The sequence below is a fragment of the Schistocerca serialis genome, chromosome 10 (genome assembly GCF_023864345.2).
Source record: "Schistocerca serialis cubense isolate TAMUIC-IGC-003099 chromosome 10, iqSchSeri2.2, whole genome shotgun sequence".
In the NCBI taxonomy this organism is placed as follows: domain Eukaryota; kingdom Metazoa; phylum Arthropoda; class Insecta; order Orthoptera; family Acrididae; genus Schistocerca; species Schistocerca serialis.
The window spans coordinates 70,970,671-70,994,093 of NC_064647.1; the positions used below are offsets into that span (position 1 = coordinate 70,970,671).

Here is a 23,423-nt window from a genome sequence, read left to right on the forward strand (position 1 = left end):
GGGATGAACAAATTTATTGTTACAATGAGCGGAGTTACCTACAACCTCTCTCACTTGGGGAATCAGTGTTAAAGAAGGTCAAGCCTCGCAATTCTTATGTCGGAAACTAAACCTTCACTTCTGGTCGTCGTTCTTCCTGTGGTTTTCCCATCCTGCGGAAAGACTTCCGCTACGAGAATCCTTATAGTGGGCCCGCGGTGCCTGCGATGCTCACTGCGTGTGATTCCCTCTCGGCCTCAACAACAACTGACAATGCATCCATTGGGGGTAGCTGCTCCGTTGCTGGTTTTGCTGGCGGCGAACGGCACTACGGTGCTCGACTGTGTCTGCCTTAAGATCTACACCTCCAACTTCCAGGGCTACGGTGCAGACTGGATATATAACGCCTACTGTGCAGGATCCAGTGAGTACTTTCTCGTATAGCACTGATTCACACTACTTCAATCACCGTCCAATGACATATATCGTTATCACACAAGATAAGACATTCACAGTCTGACAGCAAATGACTGTGACACTCACCACACATCAATCGACTTTGTCCAGCCTTTCGCGTGTGACCAGATGGTACGAAGTGCGGTTTGGAAGGCTGAAAATAATCATAGCTGTTGATATACTTTCCGGGATGTGAGGTCGTGGTCCAAGAACTTTTCTGCTCCTTACGTTTCGTCCAGGATTGCGCTGGACTTCCTCAGAGGCGCTTCTCCGCTGAGTCGGCAAGACTCATGGAAAGACACGAGGAAAGTTTCCAAAAGATTTCTCATACACAAACAGCAGTTGATCGGCGTTGCCTGGTGAAACGTTGTTGTGATGCCTCGTGTAAGGAGGAGAAATGTGTACCATCACGTTACCGACTTTGATAAAGGTCGGATTGTAGCCTATCGCGATTGCGGCTTATTATATCACGACATTGCTGCTCGCGTTGGTCGAGATCTAATGACTGTTGACAGAAAATGGAATCGGTGGGTTCAGGACGCTAATACGGAACGCCGTGCTGGATCCCAACGGCCTAGTATCACTAACAGTCGAGATGACAGGCATCTTATCCGCATGCCTGTAACGGATCGTGCAGTCTCGTCTCAATCCCTGAGTCAACAGACGGGGACGTTTGCAAGACAACAACCATCTGCACGAACAGTTCGACGACGTTTGAAGCAGCATGGACTATCAGCTCGGAGACCATGGCTGCGGTTATCCTTGACGCTGCATCACAGGCAGGAGCGCCTGCGATGGTGTACTCAACGACGAACCTGGGTGCACTAATGACAAAACGTCATTTTTTTCGGATGAATCCAGGTTCTGTTTACAGCATCATGATGGTCGCACCCGTGTTTGGCGACATCGCGGTGAACGCACATTGGAAGCGTGTATTCGTCATCGCCATACTGGCGTATCATCCGGCGTGATGGTATGGGGTGACATTGGTTACACGTCTCGGTCACCTCTTGTACGCATTGACGACACTTTGGACAGTGGACGTTACATTTCAGATGTGTTACGACCCGTGGCTCTACCCTTCATTCGATCCCTGTGAAACCCTACATTTCAGCGGGACAATGCACGACCGCATGTTGCCGGTCCTGTACGGGCCTTTTTGGATACAGAAATCGTTTGACTGCTGCCCTGGCCAGCACATTCTCCAGATCTCTCACCAATTGAAAACGGTTGGTCAATGGTGGCCGTGCAACTGGCTCGTCACAATACGCCAGTCACTACTCTTGATGAACTGTGGTATCGTGATGAAGCTGCATGGGTAGTTGTACCTGTGCTCGGCATCCAATCTCTGCTTGACTCAATGCCTAGTCGTATCAAGGCCGTTATTACGGCCAGAGGTGGTTGTTCTGGGTACTGATTTCTCAGAATCTATGCACCCAAATTTCGTGAAAATGTAATGACATGTCAGTTCTAGTATAATATATTAGTCCAATGAATACCCGTTTATCAACTGCATTTCTTCTTGGTGTAGCAATTTTAATGGCCAGTAGTGTACCGTCATACTTAGTCCTGTTACATACAAGTTAAGTTTCCAAATCACTGTACGCAACTTCAATATAGATGACTTTTGCAATACAGATGGTCAACGTTATCCCATTCAGTGAATGATTAGTTTACGAGTAACTGTCAAGAAAGGCACGTAGCTAAAGTATCACACTAACTTTCGTGCCTTGTCACTGCATATCCATTCCTGATACTTCGACGCTTAAGACTTAGAAATTCACCACGACATTTAGTGACGTTCAATACTATGGTTTAAATAATATTCCTTACGGTATATATAGTTCTCGTTCCAACATAACTGACAAAATGGTAGACAAATATACCAACGGTGCTGGCACACATTGCCTTTTCTTTCTACCCATAGGCATTGAAACTTATGCCCGCCTTTAATTCAAGCTGGCCGATCCTATTTCATGAGATCTTGACGCCAATTTAAGCTAACTTTAATATTTATGGAATACAGTTTAAAGTATTCTTCCCTAGGCAGACAATGTTGACCTTGTTGCTCTAAAGAATCTTTTTTATGAGAACTATAGCGTTGCCCGCTTAGTCACGCTGTATACAGTGTAGCCTTTGAGATATTATTCCTATCAAAGGTTAGTTTGCTGACAATATCCAGTAAGTGCTTGACCTATGTCGGTCAACAGCACGTAAGCGTGATGATGGGGCCGTTGTGGGCCCAGTCACACCCTACATTAAATACTAGGTTCTGATTTATGCTATTAACATACGTGAGACATTTACACTTTGCTCGCTATTAGACCATATCCGTAATTTATGTTCCCGTTCAATAGGGAAGAATACAGCTTATGTTCATATTATTAGCTTGACCTTTATCGGTCAATAGTACATAAGTGTGTTGGCAGTTGCGTTGTACGTTCTGACACACCCTATGAAACTTCCTGGCAGATTAAAACTGTGTGCCGGACCGAGACTCGAACTCGGGACCTTTGCCTTTCGCGGACAAGTGGTCTCCTGCGCAGGAGAGCTTCTGTAAAGTTTGGAAGGTAGGAGACGAGGTACTGGCAGAAGTGAAGCTGTGAAGAGGGTGCGTGAGGCGAGCTTGGGTAGCTCAGTTGGTAGAGCACTTGCCCCCGAAAAGCAAAGGTCCCGGGTTCGAGTCTCGGTCCGGCACACAGTTTTAATCTGCCAGGAAGTTTCATACCAGCGCACACTGCGCTGCAGAGTGAAAAGCTCATTCTGACACACCCTACTTTAAATATTAGGTCCTTATTTCTTGGTAGTCTATGTGAGAATTCCAAGACGCTCACAATAATCTTCATCCTAAATAGTTAACAGCCTTGTAGGCAACATCCTAAATAGGTAATATCTGATACACTAGAGTGTGTATTTCGACAATTAGCGTGGCATAACATATTTGAATACATAGGGTCTTGAACCCACTGCTAACTAATAATCAATCTTTTCCCTTAAGAGTTTTGTTCCACGTCACCCTTGTGACTACATACAGTGGACGATCGTACATATTATATTTATAGTTAGTGTATGTTTGGTTAAGTTATTACAGATTTCCTAAACACAACGTTGACCACCTGTGTATAAAGCCATAAATGATGCCCTAAGCTTTACACACCCAGTCAGCCATAAATGCGTGGTAATGTAGTGCCATAATATAACAACCTTAGTCAAATTTCGCGTTAACAAAGAGACATATTACTCCATGTATAATGGAAATTATTTTATTTGCACCTTCTCCTAACCCTGAGAAGTTCTCGCGTTACTGACATATAACCTTGTTCATCGCCCGCTTGAGATCGTGCGGAACCATACCAACATAGAGGTGGTCATATGTGGTTTTTAATCTAACAAGCTGAACGTAACGTCTAAGTAAATTTCGTATCAGTTAATAAGGTCTAGGTTTACATTTAACGCTCATCGGGATTCTATCTACTTAGAGCCTTGTTCCCTCACAAATTTCTACATATACATCTATTTCTACGTGATTACTGTGCTATGACAATAAAGTGCCTGGCAGAGGGTTCAGTGAACCACCTTCAAGCTCAGTCAAAATATCCACGGGTGTGCTGCCGGTCTACAGTGTCCAACGGGCACAATATTTCGGCGATCATACATGTCGCCATCATCAGGTACCCTCCGCCCGCGGCGCGCTCCCTCCGCCGTCCGCGCCCCGCGCCACGGTCGCGCGGTGGAACAGATTGCGACGGCGTCTGAGATGACGTCGGAGTGATGGCTCTGTCCGCCGTGGTCGTCACAACTATACGTTTGCTCGATTTACTCTTGATTAACCCGATCGCTGGTTCCCAAGCCTTGCTAAGATTATAGCCACAGTCACGGTTTATGAGGTCGTCATTGGTGCGAATTTCGATGGCCTCTCTAACAACGCTGTCCCAATATCTCGACGTCTGTACCAGAATCCTCGTGCGGTCATATTCCATGGCGTGATTTTCCGACAAACAATGTTCAGCGACCGCCGACTTGCTCGGATACATCAGGCGAGTGTGCCTCTGGTGTTCACGGCATCGATCTTCGACGGTACGCATCGTCTGACCAATATACGACTTGCCACATTGACACGGAATCTGGTACACGCCGGCCTTCCTCAAACCGAGGTCATCTTTGGCACTCCCCACCAGTGCACGAGTTTTATTTGGAGGACAAAACACAGTTCCGACCCGGTGTTTCTTCAGAATGCGAGCGATTTTCCCCGAGAGTGCGCCTGTGTAAGGAATAAATGCAGTGCCTACCTCCTCCATCGTGATTTCATCCATCTCAAGAGGTTGTGCTGCAGTGGTTGGGCGGAGAGCACGTTGAATCTGCCACTCTGAGTACCCATTTTTTCGAAATACAGTTCTCAGATGTTCCAATTCCTGGGGTAGACTCTCTGCGTGACCCCTTCGAGAGTCACTAGAATTGATTAGTCAGAAGTATGACGAGAAGACCACTGAACTTTTTAGGCATGTCTTGACTTCCACGTATTTTCTTTTTAATGGAGAATACTACGAACAAACGGAGGGAGTCGCCATGGGTAGCCCACTCTCACCGGTGGTAGCGAATTTGTACATGGAGAACTTCGAGGAGGAAGCCCTGTCGTCATCCGTATGGAAACCTACTTGCTTTTTCCGTTACGTGGACGACACGTTCGTCATCTGGCCACATGGTATGGATAAACTCCTTGACTTCCTTACACATCTAAACTCCATGCACCCCAACATCAAATTCAATATGGAGACTGAAACGGAGGGTAAATTACCTTTCCTTGACGTCTTGGTCAAGAGAAGGGCTGACGGCACCCTGGGTCATGGGGTGTATCGGAAGACTACGCACACTGATCTGTATTTGCACGCAGACAGCTGCCACCACCCTTCACAGAGGAAAGGGGTACTTAAAACTCTAGTACATAGGGCGCGCACTATCTCTGACGCAGAGAGTCTACCCCAGGAATTGGAACATCTGAGAACTGTATTTCGAAAAAATGGGTACTCCGTGTCAATGTGGCAAGTCGTATATTGGTCAGACGATGCGTACCGTCGAAGATCGATGCCGTGAACACCAGAGGCACACTCGCCTGATGTATCCGAGCAAGTCGGCGGTCGCTGAACATTGTTTGTCGGAAAATCACGCCATGGAATATGACCGCACGAGGATTCTGGTACAGACGTCGAGATATTGGGACAGCGTTGTTAGAGAGGCCATCGAAATTCGCACCAATGACGACCTCATAAACCGTGACTGTGGCTATAATCTTAGCAAGGCTTGGGAACCAGCGATCGGGTTAATCAAGAGTAAATCGAGCAAACGTATAGTTGTGACGACCACGGCGGACAGAGCCATCACTCCGACGTCATCTCAGACGCCGTCGCAATCTGTTCCACCGCGCGACCGTGGCGCGGGGCGCGGACGGCGGAGGGAGCGCGCCGCGGGCGGAGGGTATTTAAATCAGCCGCCGCCGCGACCGAACCCAGTTCCCTCTGAGCAGCCATAGCGTACGGATCTCCGTGCCGGCACGTTCACAGGAGCTCAGTCCGTCAGTTCACCTGATGATGGCGACATGTATGATCGCCGAAATATTGTGCCCGTTGGACACTGTAGACCGGCAGCACACCCGTGGATATTTTGACTATCAAATACGCCGGGAGAAACTCAAGAATCACACCTTCAAGCTGTCTCTCTACCGTTCCACTTTCGAACAGTACGCAGGAAAAACGAGCACTTAAATTTTTCTGTGCGAGCCCTTATTTCTCGTATTTTATCGTGATGATCATTTCTCCCTATGCAGGTGGGTGGCAACAGGATGTTTTCGCAATCGGAGGAGAAAACTGGTGATTCAAATTTCATGAGAAGATCCCGTCGCAACGAAAAACACCCTAGTTTTAATGATTGCCACTCCAAATCACGTATTATGTCTATGGCACTATCTCCCCTATTTCACGATAATACAAAACGAGCTGCCCTACTTTGTACTTTTTCAATGTCATCAGTCAGTCCCACCTGATGCAGATCCCACACCGCACAGCAGTACTCCAGAATAGGGCGGACAAGCGTGGTGTATGCAGTCTCTTTAGTAGACCTGTTGCACCTTCTAAGTCTTCTGCCAATGAATCGCAGTCTTTGGTTTGCTCTACCCATAATATTATCTATGTGATCGTTCCAATTTAGGTATTTGTAATTGTAATCCCAAAGTATTTAGCTGAATTTACAGCGTTCAGATTTGTGTGACTTATCCCGTAATCGAAAGTTAGCTGATTTGTTCTAGTACTCATGTGAATAACTTCACACTTTTCTTTATTCAGGGTCAATTGCCACTTTTCGCACCATACAAATATTTTATCTAAATCATTTTGCAAGTTATTTTGATCATCTGATGACTTTACAAGACGGTAAATGACAGCATCATCGGGAAACAATCTGAGACGGCTACTCAGATTGTCTCCTATGTCGTTAATAGGGATCAGGAACAATAGATGGCCTGTAACAACTCCCTTGGGCAACGCCGGATATCATTTCTGTTTTACTTGATGACTTTCCTTCTATGACTACGAACTGTGACCTTTCTGACAGGAAATGACGAATCCACTCGCACAGCTGAGGCGATATTCCATAGATAGTTACGTTACAAGACGCTTGTGAGGAACAGTGTCGAAAACCTTCTGGAAATCTAACAATGTGGAATCAATTTGATAGCCCGTGTCGATAGCACCCATCAGTTCGTGATTATAAAGAGCTAGTTGTGTTTCGCAAGAATGGTATTTTCTGAATCAGTGCCGACTATGTGTCCATAAATCGTTTTCTTGGATGTACTTTATGATGTTCAAATACAGTATACATTCCAAAACGCTACTGCAAATCGACATTACTGATATCGGCCTGTAATTCAGTTTATTACTCCTCCTTCCCTTTTTGGGTATTGGTGTGACTTGAGCAACTTTTCAGTCTTTAGGTACGGACCTTTCTGTGAGCGAGCGGCTGTATATAATTGCTAAATACGGAGCTATTATATGAGCATACTCTGAGAGGAACCTGACTGGTATACAATCTGGACCGAAGGCCTTTTCTTTATTAAGTGATTTAAGCTGCTTTGTTACACCGAGGATATCTACTTCTATGTTTCTCATCTTGGCAGTTGTTCTTGATTGGAATTCAGGAATATTTAGTTCGTCTTCTTCGGTGAAGGAGTTTCGGGAAACCGTTTTTAATAACTCTGCTTTAGTGGCACTGTTATCAGTGACTTCGCCGTTGTTATCGTGCAGTGAAGGTATTGATTGCGTCTTGCCACTGGTGTCGTTTATGGTTTAAGGTTATAGGTAATTTCTCAGTACATAACATAAAGACAGCCAATGGCAGGCACCTTTGACTTTGCGTGATCCGCCATCTTGCTCGGCACATATCCGCGTGCCACAGTCAGTTCCAACGTAGCGTCCACGGTTAATCGACTGCTTTCCACGAAGGGGCTGTTCCTCAGCTAAGTAACGTAGGTTGACCTGGTATCACGGTACGTAAGCTTTTTATGTTCGACCGTGTCTTATTCTGGCATGTATTAGTTTATTTTATGCTTCTGATGAAGGCTAGGTTAACTGAAACCTGGGTAAAGACCACTAACATTTCGCAACTGAGGCGGATTCTTGAAATATTAATTTATCACAGTTGCTGACTGGGCTGAAACGCGTTAAAAATTCCTAGGTGTCTGTCACCATCGTAAAGATGTCGTGCAAATCTGTCCGATCCCCCGTGTGCGGCCCGCCCGCAATGCTGGAACGTGCGAACACTCTCATTCGAAGTGATCAACGCGTCACACGCACCTCGCTGCTCAACTGTCCGTTTCTTTTGTTAGTGCTGGCACACTCATCTACCCGTAGGGGTACACAGATGTGTGTGCCCACTGGGATCATCTCCACTTAAGAGAAGACCATAAAGATCGACGAAGGACCATCTGTGTGGAACTGTTTGCTTGCTACAGGGCTGATAGTACCATTTCTTATCGAACATCGTCACGGGCGATAAAATGTAGGTTCATCACTTCGCACCGGAAACGGAACTGCAAGCCATGGTGTGGCGTCATATCACATCTCCTCCGTACAAAAAGCTTAAAACCGCAGCCACAGACGATAGAATCATGATCTTCTGGGCCTCTGAAGGAGTTATTCTCTTTGATACTCTCCCTCATGGTTGCGGGCTTTCAAAGAAATTAATGGTGGCCTTCAGCTTAGAGTTGAAATATTAAAATTACAATGAAATGAACACCCTGAGCGTTGACAACCGTCAACAGGGACAGATGAAAATGTGTGGTCCGACCGGGACTCGAACCCGGGATCTCCTGCTTACATGGCAGATGCTCTATCCATCTTTTTTTGTCTTTAACCACTTTTATTTAACCACTTTTTTCCATTTTTTTGTTTTTTTCTCTATCCACTTTTTTTATATACATCCTTTTTTCCAACAATCCAATTTTTATTAACCACTTTTATTTTCTTTTTATTTTATATTTATTTTTATATTTTTTTGTATTTTTAGGATGGTCAGGGCGTGGTACACGCCGCACTAGCAGTGGGGTCTCTTCACGGCACTGCCAGTGCGTCGAGGCCCAAACACTTTCCACACCATTTTCATGTTCCCTGTTGGGACATAGCACTGTGCAGAAATCTTAACACAATATTCCCATTCTCCGATGTAAGAAAGACGAAGAAACCTCTTCTCTGAGTAGAAACTGAACACTGATAAAAACTTAACAATTCTTCTCGAATCACACAAATACGTTGGAAGTCGAACACGAGTAATTTTGAAAAAATGTTTTGAAAAAAGAAAAAAAATGTTCTGGAAGCAAGGTAATAGTAAATAAAAATAAGAAACCAAGTGACTTTTAATTTTCTTCTGTTCGTTCTCGTTCAAGGTGTTGTAGTGGTTCCACATATTTAACCAACACCCATTCTTTCAAAAACGATCTTCAGCATGTTGCCGTAGTGCTTCTTGTGGTTGCGATACGTGCTGATTTTTGCATATTCACACTTCATGTAAACGCGGAATTCTATCTCGTTGTCCGACCCAAGTTTGTGGATGACATAACTAACATATTTTCCCAGTAACCTGGTCTCAGGAGGAGCGATGGCGTTTTATATTCTGTAGAGGATCTGGTGAGAAAGGCAATTTTTTGCCTGATCCAATTCCAGTTATGCACATTGCCACCACAGGTGAATCTGTGGCTGAGTGTATCCACCTGATTGCATTTTCCACAAACGGGTGTCTGTTTTAAACCGATCCCATACAGTCTCTCGTTGGTGCTGATGACATGATTAACTGTTTTGTACCATGCGGAAATAGCGTCTGTACGTAGCCTGGCATAGTTGATGTTCCGCCACACAGCTTTCCAGTCACAATTTGGGAATTTCGTTTCCATTTTGTTTCTACCTTCATTTAACTTCCTTTCAAGTATGATGTCACGCGCTGTGATACGTGTGTTGCTTCTGATTTCGTCACTAAGATAACTTGCTTCGAGGAAAAAGTTCCTCACATACTGCAGAGGGGCATTAATCCTTAGCACATCAATCGGTGCTTGCAGGCTATGGGGTGTCACAGCCTCAAAGAGCTTTGCGGTTATACATTGTGGAAGTTCTCTGAGTATATGGAAAGTCCGTTCGAGGAACAGAGCAGATGCTTTATTGCGAATATCCACCAAATCGAGGTCCCCGTTTCTGACATCCAGTATAACGGTAGTCGCACCAACCCTGAATATGTCTCCTCGCCATAAATAATTGGTAACAGTGGACATGATCCCTTTCGCTACTAGTTTAGGGATTGGAAATACCTGTGCAGTGAAATACGCTTTAGACAAAACGCAGGAGTTGATGAATCTGACTTTTTGCACCAGGTCCATAGTTCGATGGATGTTCTCCATTACAGCACCATGAACTTTCCTCCTAGTTTCCGTCCAGTTAAAAGCAGCCATCCTCATCGGACATGCCATTAAGGTTATTCCGAAAGCTTCATGTTTGTTGCCTTGTTTTGCCCATGCCAGTCGAAGGTGATCTAGGCCCCGTAGATGCAATATTTGACTTTTGTTTTCATTTGCTGTCGCTCCCGACGCTAGACAATATCTTTGGGTTTCTCTTTCCAGTGTAACTGTCTCCTCCTTATTCCTTATTACAACGCCCACGTCATCAGCATAAGCTCGTATGACAGTTTTCTCACCACTCAATGTTACACCCGTTAATCTTCCGTGGGCAGTGCGGAGGAAGGGCCTTAAAGATACGGAAAATAAAAACATAGATAAGGGACTGCCCTGTGGAACCCCTCGCCTTATCTGTATGGGTTTAGATGTTTGGCCATTGATTGCTATTTTCGCATTTATACCTGTTGCAATATTCCATAGCATGTTCACAATCTGGGGGTGGAAAGCCATTCTTAACAGCGTCGCAAATCTATAAAGATTAAAGCACATTTTATACTTGTCTCTGAGGTAATTGCAATGACGTCTCTGTATGCAGATAGACTTTCGAATATCGTTCTGGTCGGAGAACAAGATTGATGATGACTCAATATTTTGTTGGAAAAGGCAGAGAGTCTTTTCTTGATAATACGCGAAATTATTTTGCAATCAGAATTTAGTAGCGAAAGAGGCCGAAAATTGTTTAAGTTGGTTTTGCCTTTACTCTTAGGAATCAGTACTATTTTACTTTCCTTAAACTCTGCAGGGACCGGTTTTCCGTTCAGGACCTCATTTCCCATGGAAGTGATGTTGTCCCCAATTATAGACCAGTAGCGGGCATGAAACTCCACAGGGAGGCCATCAAGTCCCGGAGATTTTTTGAGAGGTGAGTTACGCACTGCCTCATGCACTTCATCTTTAGTAATAGGTGACAGGATGTCAGCGTTGTCTGTTCCCGACAATTGTGGACCTGCTGCATCTTCCACTGTGGTAGGGGCATATAAGGTTTCATAGTAACTGTGGACTTCGTCCAGTATTTCTTTCTGGCATGTGAGCCTCGTACCAGTATGCGTCTGGACTTCATCAATTAAAGTTAGACGTCTGTTTTTAGCATGCCGCACCAAGTGATACAGAGAAGCTGTTTCATCTGCTACGACTGATGTGGCTTTCGATTTAATTTTGAGTCCCTCCATCTGTTGCCGTTTAATGCTTAATAACTTGGCTTTTATTTTTTGATATCATTCAGACGAATTACGTCATCATGGGCCTGTTGATATAAGTCTCTTAAAACTTTGTAATAAAAACTCCATTTTGTATTCCTCAACTCCCTGGCCTCGCTGCACTATACTGCATGACAACTTTCCGCAGCCTTGGTTTAGCCCTCCTAGTCCACCAGTCAATGACTATTGGGTGCTCGTCTACTGTGCGGAGGCACATAGTCCACGCTACTCTTATTTCCTGTTCCAGTTCTTCGTCAGCTAAAACAGAGATATTTAAATTCCATTGGCCTCTGAATCGATGGGTTGGCTGTACACTTAAATTAAAGCAAGTTAAAAGTGTACTGTGATCGCTAAAATACACTGGAATAGTTTCAACGTTTAATAAATAATTTTGAAAACTTGGTGACACGTAAATTCTATTTAGTCTGCTGCGGAAGTGGCTGGTTGTATACGTGAACCCGACTGACGTCGGGTGCTGAAGCTCCCACACATCCTTAAGGTGTAGATCACTTACTAACTTTTTTTAACTGTGGCGAGTAGTTGAAGTTGGGTTGTTGATCTTTCTGGTTTAAAACACAGTTAAAATCTCCACCTAGTATAAGAGAACACGGATTTTTCCTCAATAAATAAATCAGTTCATCTTGAAAAAACTTCGCACGATCCAATTTGTGGGAATTTCCTGATGGGGCGTAAAGCACTGTCACACCAAAAGTTTTTATGCCTATGGCTCTTCCTGATTCTAATCGTTCGATTTCAGTCACCGGAATGCCTTCCCTTATAAGAATGGCTGTACCGATATTGGCTTCCGTAGAAACATTAACAATTTCAAAAAAGCCTGGGATCCGAAATTCCGTTACCACAACTTCTTGTAGCAGCGCGATATCTGTCCCGGATTGGTAAAGAATTCTTTTAGTGCTGCCAATTTCAAGGGTGACTGTATTAATGTTAATAGTAGTAATGCTATAAGCTTGCATCACAGACATACCAGAAGAAGCTATTTGGGATGAGGATCGGTATGATTATAGCAGCAACGTGCTTCCCTACAAGGCACGATCTTTACAAGCTGTGTGCCAATTACATGTACTAACTTCCTAGAAAAATTCGCACTGCTTTTAAACAAAGAGCTTGCGAAGGAAAGTATCCCGAAATCCTGACAATGCATTGCTATAAGTCACTGTGGCCCTTCTCTTTCTCCTCTTCAGTGTAGGCCCTCATGACTTCATATTTAATGTTCTTTTTCTTGATGTCTTTCTTCTCTGGTGTGGCTTTCGCTTGATGACGCGTGACAGCAAGACCCGGTGTCGGTCGCAGCCGCCGGCGGTGGCCGTCTGGCGCAACGGCCGAGGCTTGCGAGTCGTCGATATTTGGTTCCGGCGTGGTGTCTGTTGTGTTGTCTTGCTGGCGAGGCGGTGATGCTTGTTTATTTCCTCCTTCGGTGCGGCGTTGCGCTTCGGAGTCAGCAGGTTGTTTACTTGGTACTTCCTCGTACTGTTCGCACTGTATGGGCTGTGCACTTGATGCGGTTGTTGCAGCTGTGACCTCAGGCTCAGGGTCACATTTCCGTGAAAGGTCACTACCAGCTGCGTCACTATCAGTTCGTGGCGGTATAAGTCCTTGTGCGGAAGTGGGAGCCACATCGACCCGCATTCCATCTCCTTTTTCCACTTGCAACAGATCTTCAGGACTGGGCTTCGGCTTCCTGGCAACGGGTGTTTCACAGGAAGAGTCCTCATCAACATTTTTTTCAGTGTCCTATAGAGGACGCTTTTTAGCGGGAATCTCGCTGTCACGGGACGGAATTTCAGCAGTTAATGCAGGTTTTAAAGACGGAAAGTCATTAACATTAAGTGCAACATTTTCAGAGGCAGTAACAGGATCCACGACAGCCGCCGGCTCTCTTGTATTACTGGCTGGCAACAAATCGTTGAGTGTTAATTTCCGGCTTTGCGTAAGGTTATTTGTTAGCACAAAAACACGGCGAGGGCAGTCCTGACGGAGGTGACCAGACTCGTTACATACATGACATGTAGGGGTTTGCCCTGAGTACATAACATGCGCCTTGTGCCCGTCAACAAAGATGTGGGAGGGAATGGTTGCCTTCACTTCCATCTCCACGGAGCGAATGCCGTTATAGCACTGCAGCTTGAAATGCGAAGCCCACCTTTCGTTGACTATTTTCCTGACAACCCCATACTTTGAAAGGATATCTTTAATTTTCGAGTTGTCTACTTCTATGGGAATATTCAAAACCCTAACATTCCAAATTACAGACTCGGAATTCCGGAGTTTGACAGTACATTTAGTACCATCACGGTGTATAAATTCCATTTCCTAACCAAATTTTGACAGAAAGCAGTCTACACCATCGCAATCGTTAAACTTTACAAAAATGCAGTATTCATCAGAGTCTAGCTGCATGGTATGAACGGATTCAGAATGAAGGCCAATTACCTCGGTAAGCCAGTCGTGTATTTTAAGTGCAGAGGGCTGTACTCGACGGGTGCACTTGTCGAAGGTGAAAATCACGGGGTTTTTTCTCACGGAGTTTGCCATATTGTTCTGCAGCGAAGAAATCTCGGACAACGCCGAAATCCCAACGGCACTACGTAGAAAGACGACACGAACGAAGACCAAATGCTCAATTGATAACGCTTAATTCACGTGCAAAAAGTCAATAAACGATCACGAAACACGAAAACCCTGGTGTAAACACTGAACGTTCACGGAGCAAACTTGAGGAGCGTGCGACCGCTGCGACAGCTAAAGCCAGACTGCTGAGCCACCGAGGACACAGAGGATAGCGCGACTGCAGGGATTTATCTCTGGCACGCCTGCCGCGAAACCCACATTCTCAACGTATTCTCCCGCGCTACAGTCGTAGTGCCCCCGCCCATTATACTCATTACTCGCGGCGCGTTGCCGATTCCCGTAAGAGTTCGGGCACTGTTTGTCCAGAAGAAGATGGTCAAGTAGCCGGTGAGCCTTAACCATATATATACTAAGATGGTATCTGTTCTTTCGTACATGTTCCGAAAGAACAGACAACATCTTAGTATATATATAGAAATATTAAAAGTTTTGGCTGGTTTCTTTGTCTAGGGGCTGGGATACGTAGTTGCCGCATTACAAGCCAAATACTGCTGAGTCTACAGTATACAATTTCAATATACACACGAATCGAATGGTCGAAGGTTCCTATCACTCGGCAATTGTGAATTTTGAATGTAACATAGAAATTTATAAATGAAAGATTGCAGTTAAATAAAATCTGCAGATACTATTTTTAACTACTTTAAATGATGAGTACGAAAGCAGAAGTACCTTTAAGAATGCCGCTTATTACTGCAAAACACTTATTGGTTACCGTTGGTTCAGCAATTAAATAAAATATAAGTTGAATAACAGGGAGACAATAGATTCCTACTTCACGTAATTAGTTATGAACAACAGCATAACCGCGTGAGATATTCACTTCTAGATGCATACTACGTCTTCACTGCAGAAGCCATGGAAGTCGCACAAGTGCACAAGCCGGCACTACGAAATATTTCTATCTCCCGCGACCACGCACAAACTGCTCAATACTCTCCAAGCATTTCCTGCGACTGCCCGTCGCGCCTTCCCGTCCAGCACTCCCCTGTGTCCTGTGCGACCCGAATCTCCTCCCCCACTTCCATCCAATCTCTCCATTGGCTTCGGTAGTCGCCTACTGTAGTAAAGAGCGCTGTGATTGGCTAGAGCGCTCCCGCCATGTCTCCAAGCCAAGCACACTCACAAACATATTGAAACACATACGAAATACTGGATTTACATTTAAATGACTTGAAATTAAATAAATATTCCTACGGCTGGACCATAAACGCGCTCTAACACACATATTTAATACATAAACAAATTAAATAAACATATATCAAAGGAATAGAAACAAAAGTAGGCCAGTAGCCTAATGACTTAGAGCTTCCTAAAACACAGTAAATATTTGACCAATTTCTTCATGAATAGCACATACTGGATATAGACCAAGACGTACACGAATAGCTACATTTATAAGCATGGTGCTTTTTTCCTGTAATTGTGGAGTACTTATCGCCTGATACCATCAATAATGACCTCCAATAAGTCATCTACTATTAAAGATACATGCCTGTAATTCATACCAATTTAGGTTTACACTATTAGCTTTCTAAAGACACGTCGATCGTCAAAATCGGATGACCCGTTTAGGTTTTGGAAATTCGCTGCTGGGTGTTACTTATATAATTTACAATGAGATACTAAACTTTAACCTAATAAAGATATTGAAAATCTAATTAAACCACCAGAATCGTTGCGCAAATAATGGTAATGCATATGTATCTTTTTGAGGTATCATGATTCCTCCAGCTATTATTCATTTCTACACGAACTGTGAAATGTCTGCCATTATGGTTTCACGAAGTCCGCCATGTTTGGCATTCCCGGCCTACAAATCTCCTTCATCGACACAGCGTCAACACGGAATTCCCAGCCACACGGTTGGCCTGGATCTCGCACTGGGGCTGCCCCTCTTGCTCCGACTGACGTCCGGCACCACGCAGTTGCTGAGCAGCTCCGGCTTGCCGACCCGCGGCCCGTGCGGCCACGCCAACTCGGAACTTAGAATATTTTCATGGCGCCACGTCTTCCCCGTTACCTCATATAGTGTAACGATCAACTCTGAAGTGTGATGCGCTACCCTCAGTAAATTGAAATGCAAACGAACTTCTCTATCTCCACAACAGTGCAAGGTCTCACACAAGGCTGCACACCCGAGAGGAGCTTATAAAAACTCACTGGACTCTTCTCCCTTATCCACCCCACAGCCCGGATCTCGCTACTACCGACTTCCATCTGTCTGGCCCAATGAAGGATGCAGTGAGCAGGAAGCAGTACACGGATGATGGGGAGGATACTGATACGACAAGACGTTGGCTCCAACGTCGACCAGTAGACTGGAACCATATGAACTTAGGGGTGCACCCAGTAAGGTGGTATCATGCCACAGCTGAACTCGATGTCTCTCTGGTAGTGCTGGCCAGTTGCGTTTCTCAAAAGGTGTGCACTCGCTGGGTTCCTCGGCGCGTCTACACATTCCAGGTTCCATCTGTTTGGTTGATTGAAGGATGCACTTCGCGGCATACAGTACGTTTATAATTGGGAGGTTACAGATGCAGCAAGACTTTGGTTACGACCATTAGAGTGGTACCAAGCGATCACACAGGCCTTCCCATTACAGTGGCATATGGTCGTCGCATTGAACTGAGATTACGTTGAAAAATAGGGTTTTGTAGCTAAAAGTGTAGGGAATAATATAGTGTATTGGAATCCTGAATAAATTCGACCTACTTTTAACCCTTTCGGGACGCAAGGCCCGTAAACATGGCCCGACGTGACAGTCGCTATGGGACGCGAGGCCCGTATACGTGGACCGATTGTCACGTCACACACCCAGTGCTGTATCTAGGAACTGACTTTGAGTATCGACACGGGACGGGGCGCATCCTGACAAAAGGGTAACCGTTCTGGCTAATATCAGTTGGCGATCGTCAGCGCTTACTTACTGCATGTCATCGTAGCAAAGAAAAGAGGAGAGACACCAAAGAGTCATTTGCAGTTTCGGAAGAGTCTCGTCAAGGAGCTTGTGGGCGAGGTCAGGGCTCGAGGAAGAGGCCACGCTCTGAGCATGGTGACCTACACAGGATGGACAGCCTGTACTAAGCTATCGCAAGAATAGACACCGGAAAACAGTGTGACTGTGTCGTTTGCAGTGATCGCTCCAAGCCAGGAGGGTGAAAACGGTTCCCTTTTTTCTTCTGCGAAACTTGTCTGTCCAACCCTTCTCTTCATCTGCCTGAGTTCTTCAACAGGCATCACAAAGTAGCAAAGTACCGAGAGGACTTGTAAAATATGGTTGCCTATCGAAAACTCGATATGCAAAAGTTGTAAAGTTTGTTTTAAGCAAATTTTATGAAATTTTGTTGTTTATTGACGTAAATTAAATTTTTCTTCGCTCAAAATGGACTTTTGATTTTTCTTCCCACGCACGTATGTCGTTTTAAAGCCAAAACTTTAAAGACTAAGATACAACTAATTTCAATAGGTATAATTCAATGCTTCACCTCACAACTAAAAAAAAGTAACAAAAAATCAAAATTTTCATTTTTTCTGTTTTAACACCACCGCCAAGTCAAAAATTGCGTTATATGGAATAATGAAAACAGTATACCGGTAGACAGCGTGTTTTAAGCTTCATTTACAAAAAAAAAGAAATAAATTACACCCGTAAGTCAAACATAAGCGATGAAAGAAACCAAGGGATATGGAACCCGTACAGCCGAAGTGGCCGTGCGGTTAAAGGCGCTGCAGTCTGGAACCGCAAGGCCGCTACGCGCGCAGGTTCGAATCCTGCCTCGGGCATGGATGTTTGTGATGTCCTTAGGTTAGTTAGGTTCTAGGGGACTAATGACCTCAGCAGTTGAGTCCCATAGTGCTCAGAGCCATTTGAACCATTTTGGAACCCGTACAGCGCCGCCGAATCGCTCCGCTTTGAGGAAACGCGCTCCGTCCCGAAAGGGTTAAAAGGAAAAAAATGTGTCGCATTATTTATTGAACGCCCCTCGTAGCAGTTCCGATTATGTGTTGTGTACCAACTGGCAAACGCAGTCAGTAACCCCAGGTAATGGGCATGTACGAGGAGAGCGACGAATGTAACCTAGTCACGTTCATACTCTTCGGAGTCTCCACACATGAGCATCACGATGCTCTTATCAGAACAAGGACTCGTCTGAAAAATCGATCTGCTGAAACTCCTGTGTAGAGTGTTGTCGTCGTGCACGACTACTGTCGCCGCATCTCTCTCTGCTTCCGGACCAATGGAAGCCACCACTAAGGTCCTCGTACTGACCGTCAGCTGATACGCTAATTACTTCTGTGGCGAAGGACGCAGGACACCTCAAGCCATGTTGACGTGCACTAACTGCCGTCTCAGTGACTACTGCTGACGTAGACACACTGAGGTGATAAAAGCCATATGATACCACCTAGTATGGTGTCGGAATTATTGAGCCATGGTGCTTCCGTATCCGTCCACAATTGCGAAGGTGTTGCCGGTGCAAGGATTTTGTGCACGAGCTGACCTCTGGCGTCTGTCTGATAAATGTTCAATGGGATCAATGTCGGGCGATCTGGCTGGCCAAATCATTCTGTTGATCTGTCCGGGATATTCTGCAAACCAGTCGCAATCAGCTGTGGCTACCTGGCATGACTCTGTTGTTTCTAAACATGGAGTTCATGAATGGCTGGCAGTGGTCTCCAAATACACTAACGTAACCATTTCCAGTCAATGACAGGTTCAGTTGGCTCAAAGGAGCCAATCACTCCATACAAACACAGCTCACACCATTATGGAGCGACCCACTAGCTTGCACAGTACCTTGTTGACAACTGTGGTGCTTGAATAATATTGATAACAAAACTGGGGGCTGTATTTAGATCCAAAAGTCATCTTCAGGCCCCAAACGTATACAGGGTGGTCCACTGATAGTGACCAGGCCTAATATCTTACGAAATAAGCATCAAACGAAAAAGCTACAAAGAACGAAACTCGTCTAGCTTGAAGGGAAAAACCAGATGGCGCTATGGCTGGCCCGCGCTGCCATAGGTCAAAAGGATATCAACTGCGTTTTTTTTAAAATAGGAACCCCTATTTTTTATTACATATGAATTTATTACATATGAATTTTTATTACATATGAATGTTTTAGTTGGACCACTTTTTCGCTTTGTGATTGATGGCACTGTAATAGTCACAAACCATAAGTACGTGATATCACGTAACATTCCACCAGGGCGGACGGTATTTGCTTCGTGATACATTACCCATGTTAAAATGGACAGTTTATCAATTGCGGAAAAGGTCGATATCGTGTTGATGTATGGCTACTGCGATCAAAATGCCCGACAGGCGTGTGCTATGTTTGCTGCTCGGTATCCTGGACGACATCATCCAAGTATCCGGACCGTTCGCCGGATAGTAACGTTATTTAAGGAAACAGGAAGTGTGCAGCCACATGTGAAGCGTCAACCACTACGTGCAACAAATGACGATCCCCAAGTAGGTGTTTTAGCTGCTTTCACGGCTAACCCGCGCGTCAGTAGCAGACAAATTGCGCGAGAATCGGGAATCTCAGAAACGTCGGTGTTGAGAATGCTACATCAACATCGATTGCACCCGTACCATATTTCTATGCACCAGGAATAGCTTCACGATGACTTTGAACGTCGCGTACAGTTCCGCCACTGGGCACAAGAGAAATTACGGGACGATGACAGATTTTTTGCACGCGTTCTATTTAGCGACGAAGCGTCATTCACCAACAACGGTAACGTAATCCGGCATAATTTGAACTATTGGGCAACCGGAAAATTCACGATGGCTGCGATAAGTGCAACATCACCGACCTTGGCGGGTTAATGTATGGTGCGGCATTATGGGAGCAAGGATTATTTCCCCCATTTTATCGATGGCAAACTAAATGGTGCAATGTATGCTGATTTCCTACGTACTGTTCTACTGATGTTAATATAAGAAGTTTCACTGCATGACAGAATGGCGATGTACTTCCAACATGATGGATGTCCGGCATACAGGTCGCGTGCGGTTGAAGCGGTATTGAATACCAAATTTCATGACAGGTGGATTGGTCGTCAAAGCACCATACCATGACCCGCACGTTCACCGAATCTGACGACCCCGGATTTCTTTCTGTGGAGAAAGTTGATATTTGCTATCGTGATCCACCGACAACGCTTGACAACATGCGTCAGCGCATTGTCAATGCATGTGCGAACATTACGGAAGGCGAAGTACTCGCTGTTGAGAGGAATGTCGTTACATATACTGCCAAATGCATTGAGGTTGACGGACATCATTTTGAGCATTTATTGCATTAACGTGGTATTTACAAGTAATCACGCTGTAATAGCTTGCGTTCTCAGAAATGATAAGTTCAAAAAGGTACATGTGTCACATTGGAGCAAGTGAAATAAAATGTTCAAACGTACCTACGTTCTGTATTGTAATTTAAGAAACCTACCTGTTACCAACTGTTCGTCTAAGATTGTGAGCCACGTGTTTGTGAGTATTACAGCGCCATCTATCACAAAGCGGTAAAAGTGGTCCAACTAGAACATTCATATTTGTTTACATACTACACGAATATGTAATAAAAATGGGGGTTCCTATTTAAAAAAAACGCAGTTGATATCCGTTTGAGCTATGGCAGCGCCATCTAGCGGGCCAAACATAGCGCCATCTGGTTTCCCCCTTCAAGCTAGAGAAGTTTCGTTCTTTGTAGTTTTTTCGTTTGACGCTTATTTCGTGAGATATTTAGCCCGGTCACTGTCAATGGACCACCCTGTATATGCATATCGCCATCACCTCTGTGTAGTACTAGCTAATAAAATCTTGCCTGAATTGTGTACATGCATGAAGATGAGTGAAAACATTGAAACATCTCTGTGAAGTCGTTTCATAAGTCGCTTGTCGAATTCTGTGCAACCTATTCATTTTACTACCTGATTTTAGCTCAATTCATGAACTCTTCCAGAAAGACTGAGCACTCAAACAAGGCCTATTGATTATTATATGTGTGTTTTAATGTGGGTTTCGGTTTTGTTTTGTGGGAATCGCTGAGTTGGTCATCGTCTGCTGGGAGCAGACGATGTTGTTTCTCGTTCAAAGTAGAGCACAGGATGACCAACTTAGGTCTCCAATTCCTGAACAGAGAGGTTTCCCCTTCTTAGTCGACGGCTGTGTCGAAAGCTGTATTTGTGTGTGAGGTTGGAGGGCTACCCCTCTGCTAGCTTCCGCTGCACGAGGAGCTAGGTAAGAGAAAGGGGCACTCTTCGGTGAACGCTTGGTGAGCACAGATCGTAGCTGTTAAGGGGGGTTTCAAGTGATGGGAATCAGGTTGAGTTAGGACTTCGTTATGTTTAACTGGGGAAATACTTAAGAACTTTAGCTAAACTGAAGCGTGTGAAGCGAGTTATTTTTTAAAATGATTTTTAGTATTATATATTGTGGAAATTGCTTTTGTCTGCGTGTGCCGATTTTGTGCCACGTGTTTGGTAATCAGTGACCCTTCTGGTTCACCACGACACCACAATAGGCTTTGTTTTAACAGTTTGCTTGTTTAATGAGCTACAATTTCTACAAGAATATCTGTTCTATCGTGCGCTTTCTACAAAGCAGCACAACAGTTTGAGTCAGAATGCACCACGTGCTCTAGTTCGGCCGTTTGCAAGCAGCAGACGCAGTTAATATGTTAAATAATGATCGCACAGTCTTGTGCATTGGTTAAACCTGTGTCCAGAATAGAGCATGCGTATAATCGTAATGCAAATCTCACTTAGATATTTTTATGGTATTAATGAAAAGGAGATGATAGTATAATTGTCTCCCACCCCCGTCTGCTGTGTTTCTTCTTGCTGTAGTTAAATTATGCTCTGTTTCATTCTCACGTATTTCTTACTTAAATATTTCGAATCAGGCACCAGTTATGTGTAGTTAGGATGTGCAACCAAATATTTAGTTACAATAAATAATCTACGATAAATTCTTTGGCGTCGATCTTACCCCCTTACTCTGATTTCCAATCCTGTATTAATCAAGTTGCTTCATGAAACTTCCTGACAGATTAAAACTGTGTGCCCGACCGAGACTCGAACTCGGGACCTTTGCCTTTCGCGGGCAAGCGCTCTACCATCTTTTTTTTTTATTGAACAAACGGAGAGTACATATATATATATACACCAAGCAACAGTTCTTCAAGGTACCAGTTAAACATATACAAATTAGTGTTAAGTGAACAAATTATTAGAATAACATTAAATACCAAAAAAATGGTTCAAATGGCTCTGAGCACTATGGGACTCAACTGCAGTGGTCATCAGTCCCCTAGAACTTAGAACTACTTAAACCTAACTAACCTAAGGACATCACACACATCCATGCCCAAGGCAGGATTCGAATCTGTGACCGTAGCGGTCGCGCGGTTCCAGACTGTAGCGCCTAGAACCGCTCGGCCACCACGGCCGGCTCATTAAACACAACAAAATATAACACATCCTCTTTTCTTTGTTTTTTTTTTAATAATTTGTATTGAACAAACTAAAAGTACATATATATTCACTATGCTAGAGTTCTTCAAGGTATCATTTAAAAAATACAAACGACTGTTAGTTAAAAAAAAAATATTAAAAAGAAAAACATTAAATACAACAAAATATAACATATTCTGTCCCCTTCCTTTTTTTTTTGGTCGATGCATGCGAACATGGATAAGGGTGTTGTATCATGTGACAGGTAGGCTTGGTACACCCCAACTTTGAGGGGGGTCAAGGAAGACGCTGCGGAGATAACCGGCAAAAGTTTGTCGGTAAGATGGTTTTCGGGTGAGGGTGCTATGCGCGGTCACAACTTTATACCAGAAGTCAAGGACTGTATGTGGACCACTCTGAAAGAGGTATTCTAAAGCCTGTCCCCGAAATCAGATGAGGGCATGGTGCTTAGCAAGAGGGTAGTGAAATGTCTGGGACAACAACAGGAAATCCGGGGTTACCGTCGTTGGCGGGGCACGGAGGTAAAAGCCCACGATTCGTTAGATGAGGAGCCATACGTTTTGTTTCAGGGGGCACATAAGACGGTGCTCGTCGGTGTCTTAGAGCTGACGTCAGGACAGAGTGGGGAGGTGGCCAGTCCTATACGATAAAGTCGACTATTAGTCGGG

At 44.5% G+C, this 23,423-nt stretch overlaps 1 protein-coding gene across 1 annotated transcript in view; it reads left to right on the forward strand.

Moving 5' to 3' along the window:
• The first annotated feature begins 228 nt into the window (after nucleotides 1-228).
• LOC126425081 (uncharacterized) overlaps nucleotides 229-23,423 on the forward strand; it is a 106,096-nt gene continuing 82,901 nt past the window's right edge. Inside the window, exon 1 of the mRNA XM_050087995.1 lies at nucleotides 229-403. Within this exon, the coding sequence (XP_049943952.1) occupies nucleotides 253-403 (151 nt within the window). The 5' untranslated portion in view covers nucleotides 229-252. The remainder of the gene's footprint in view (nucleotides 404-23,423) is intronic.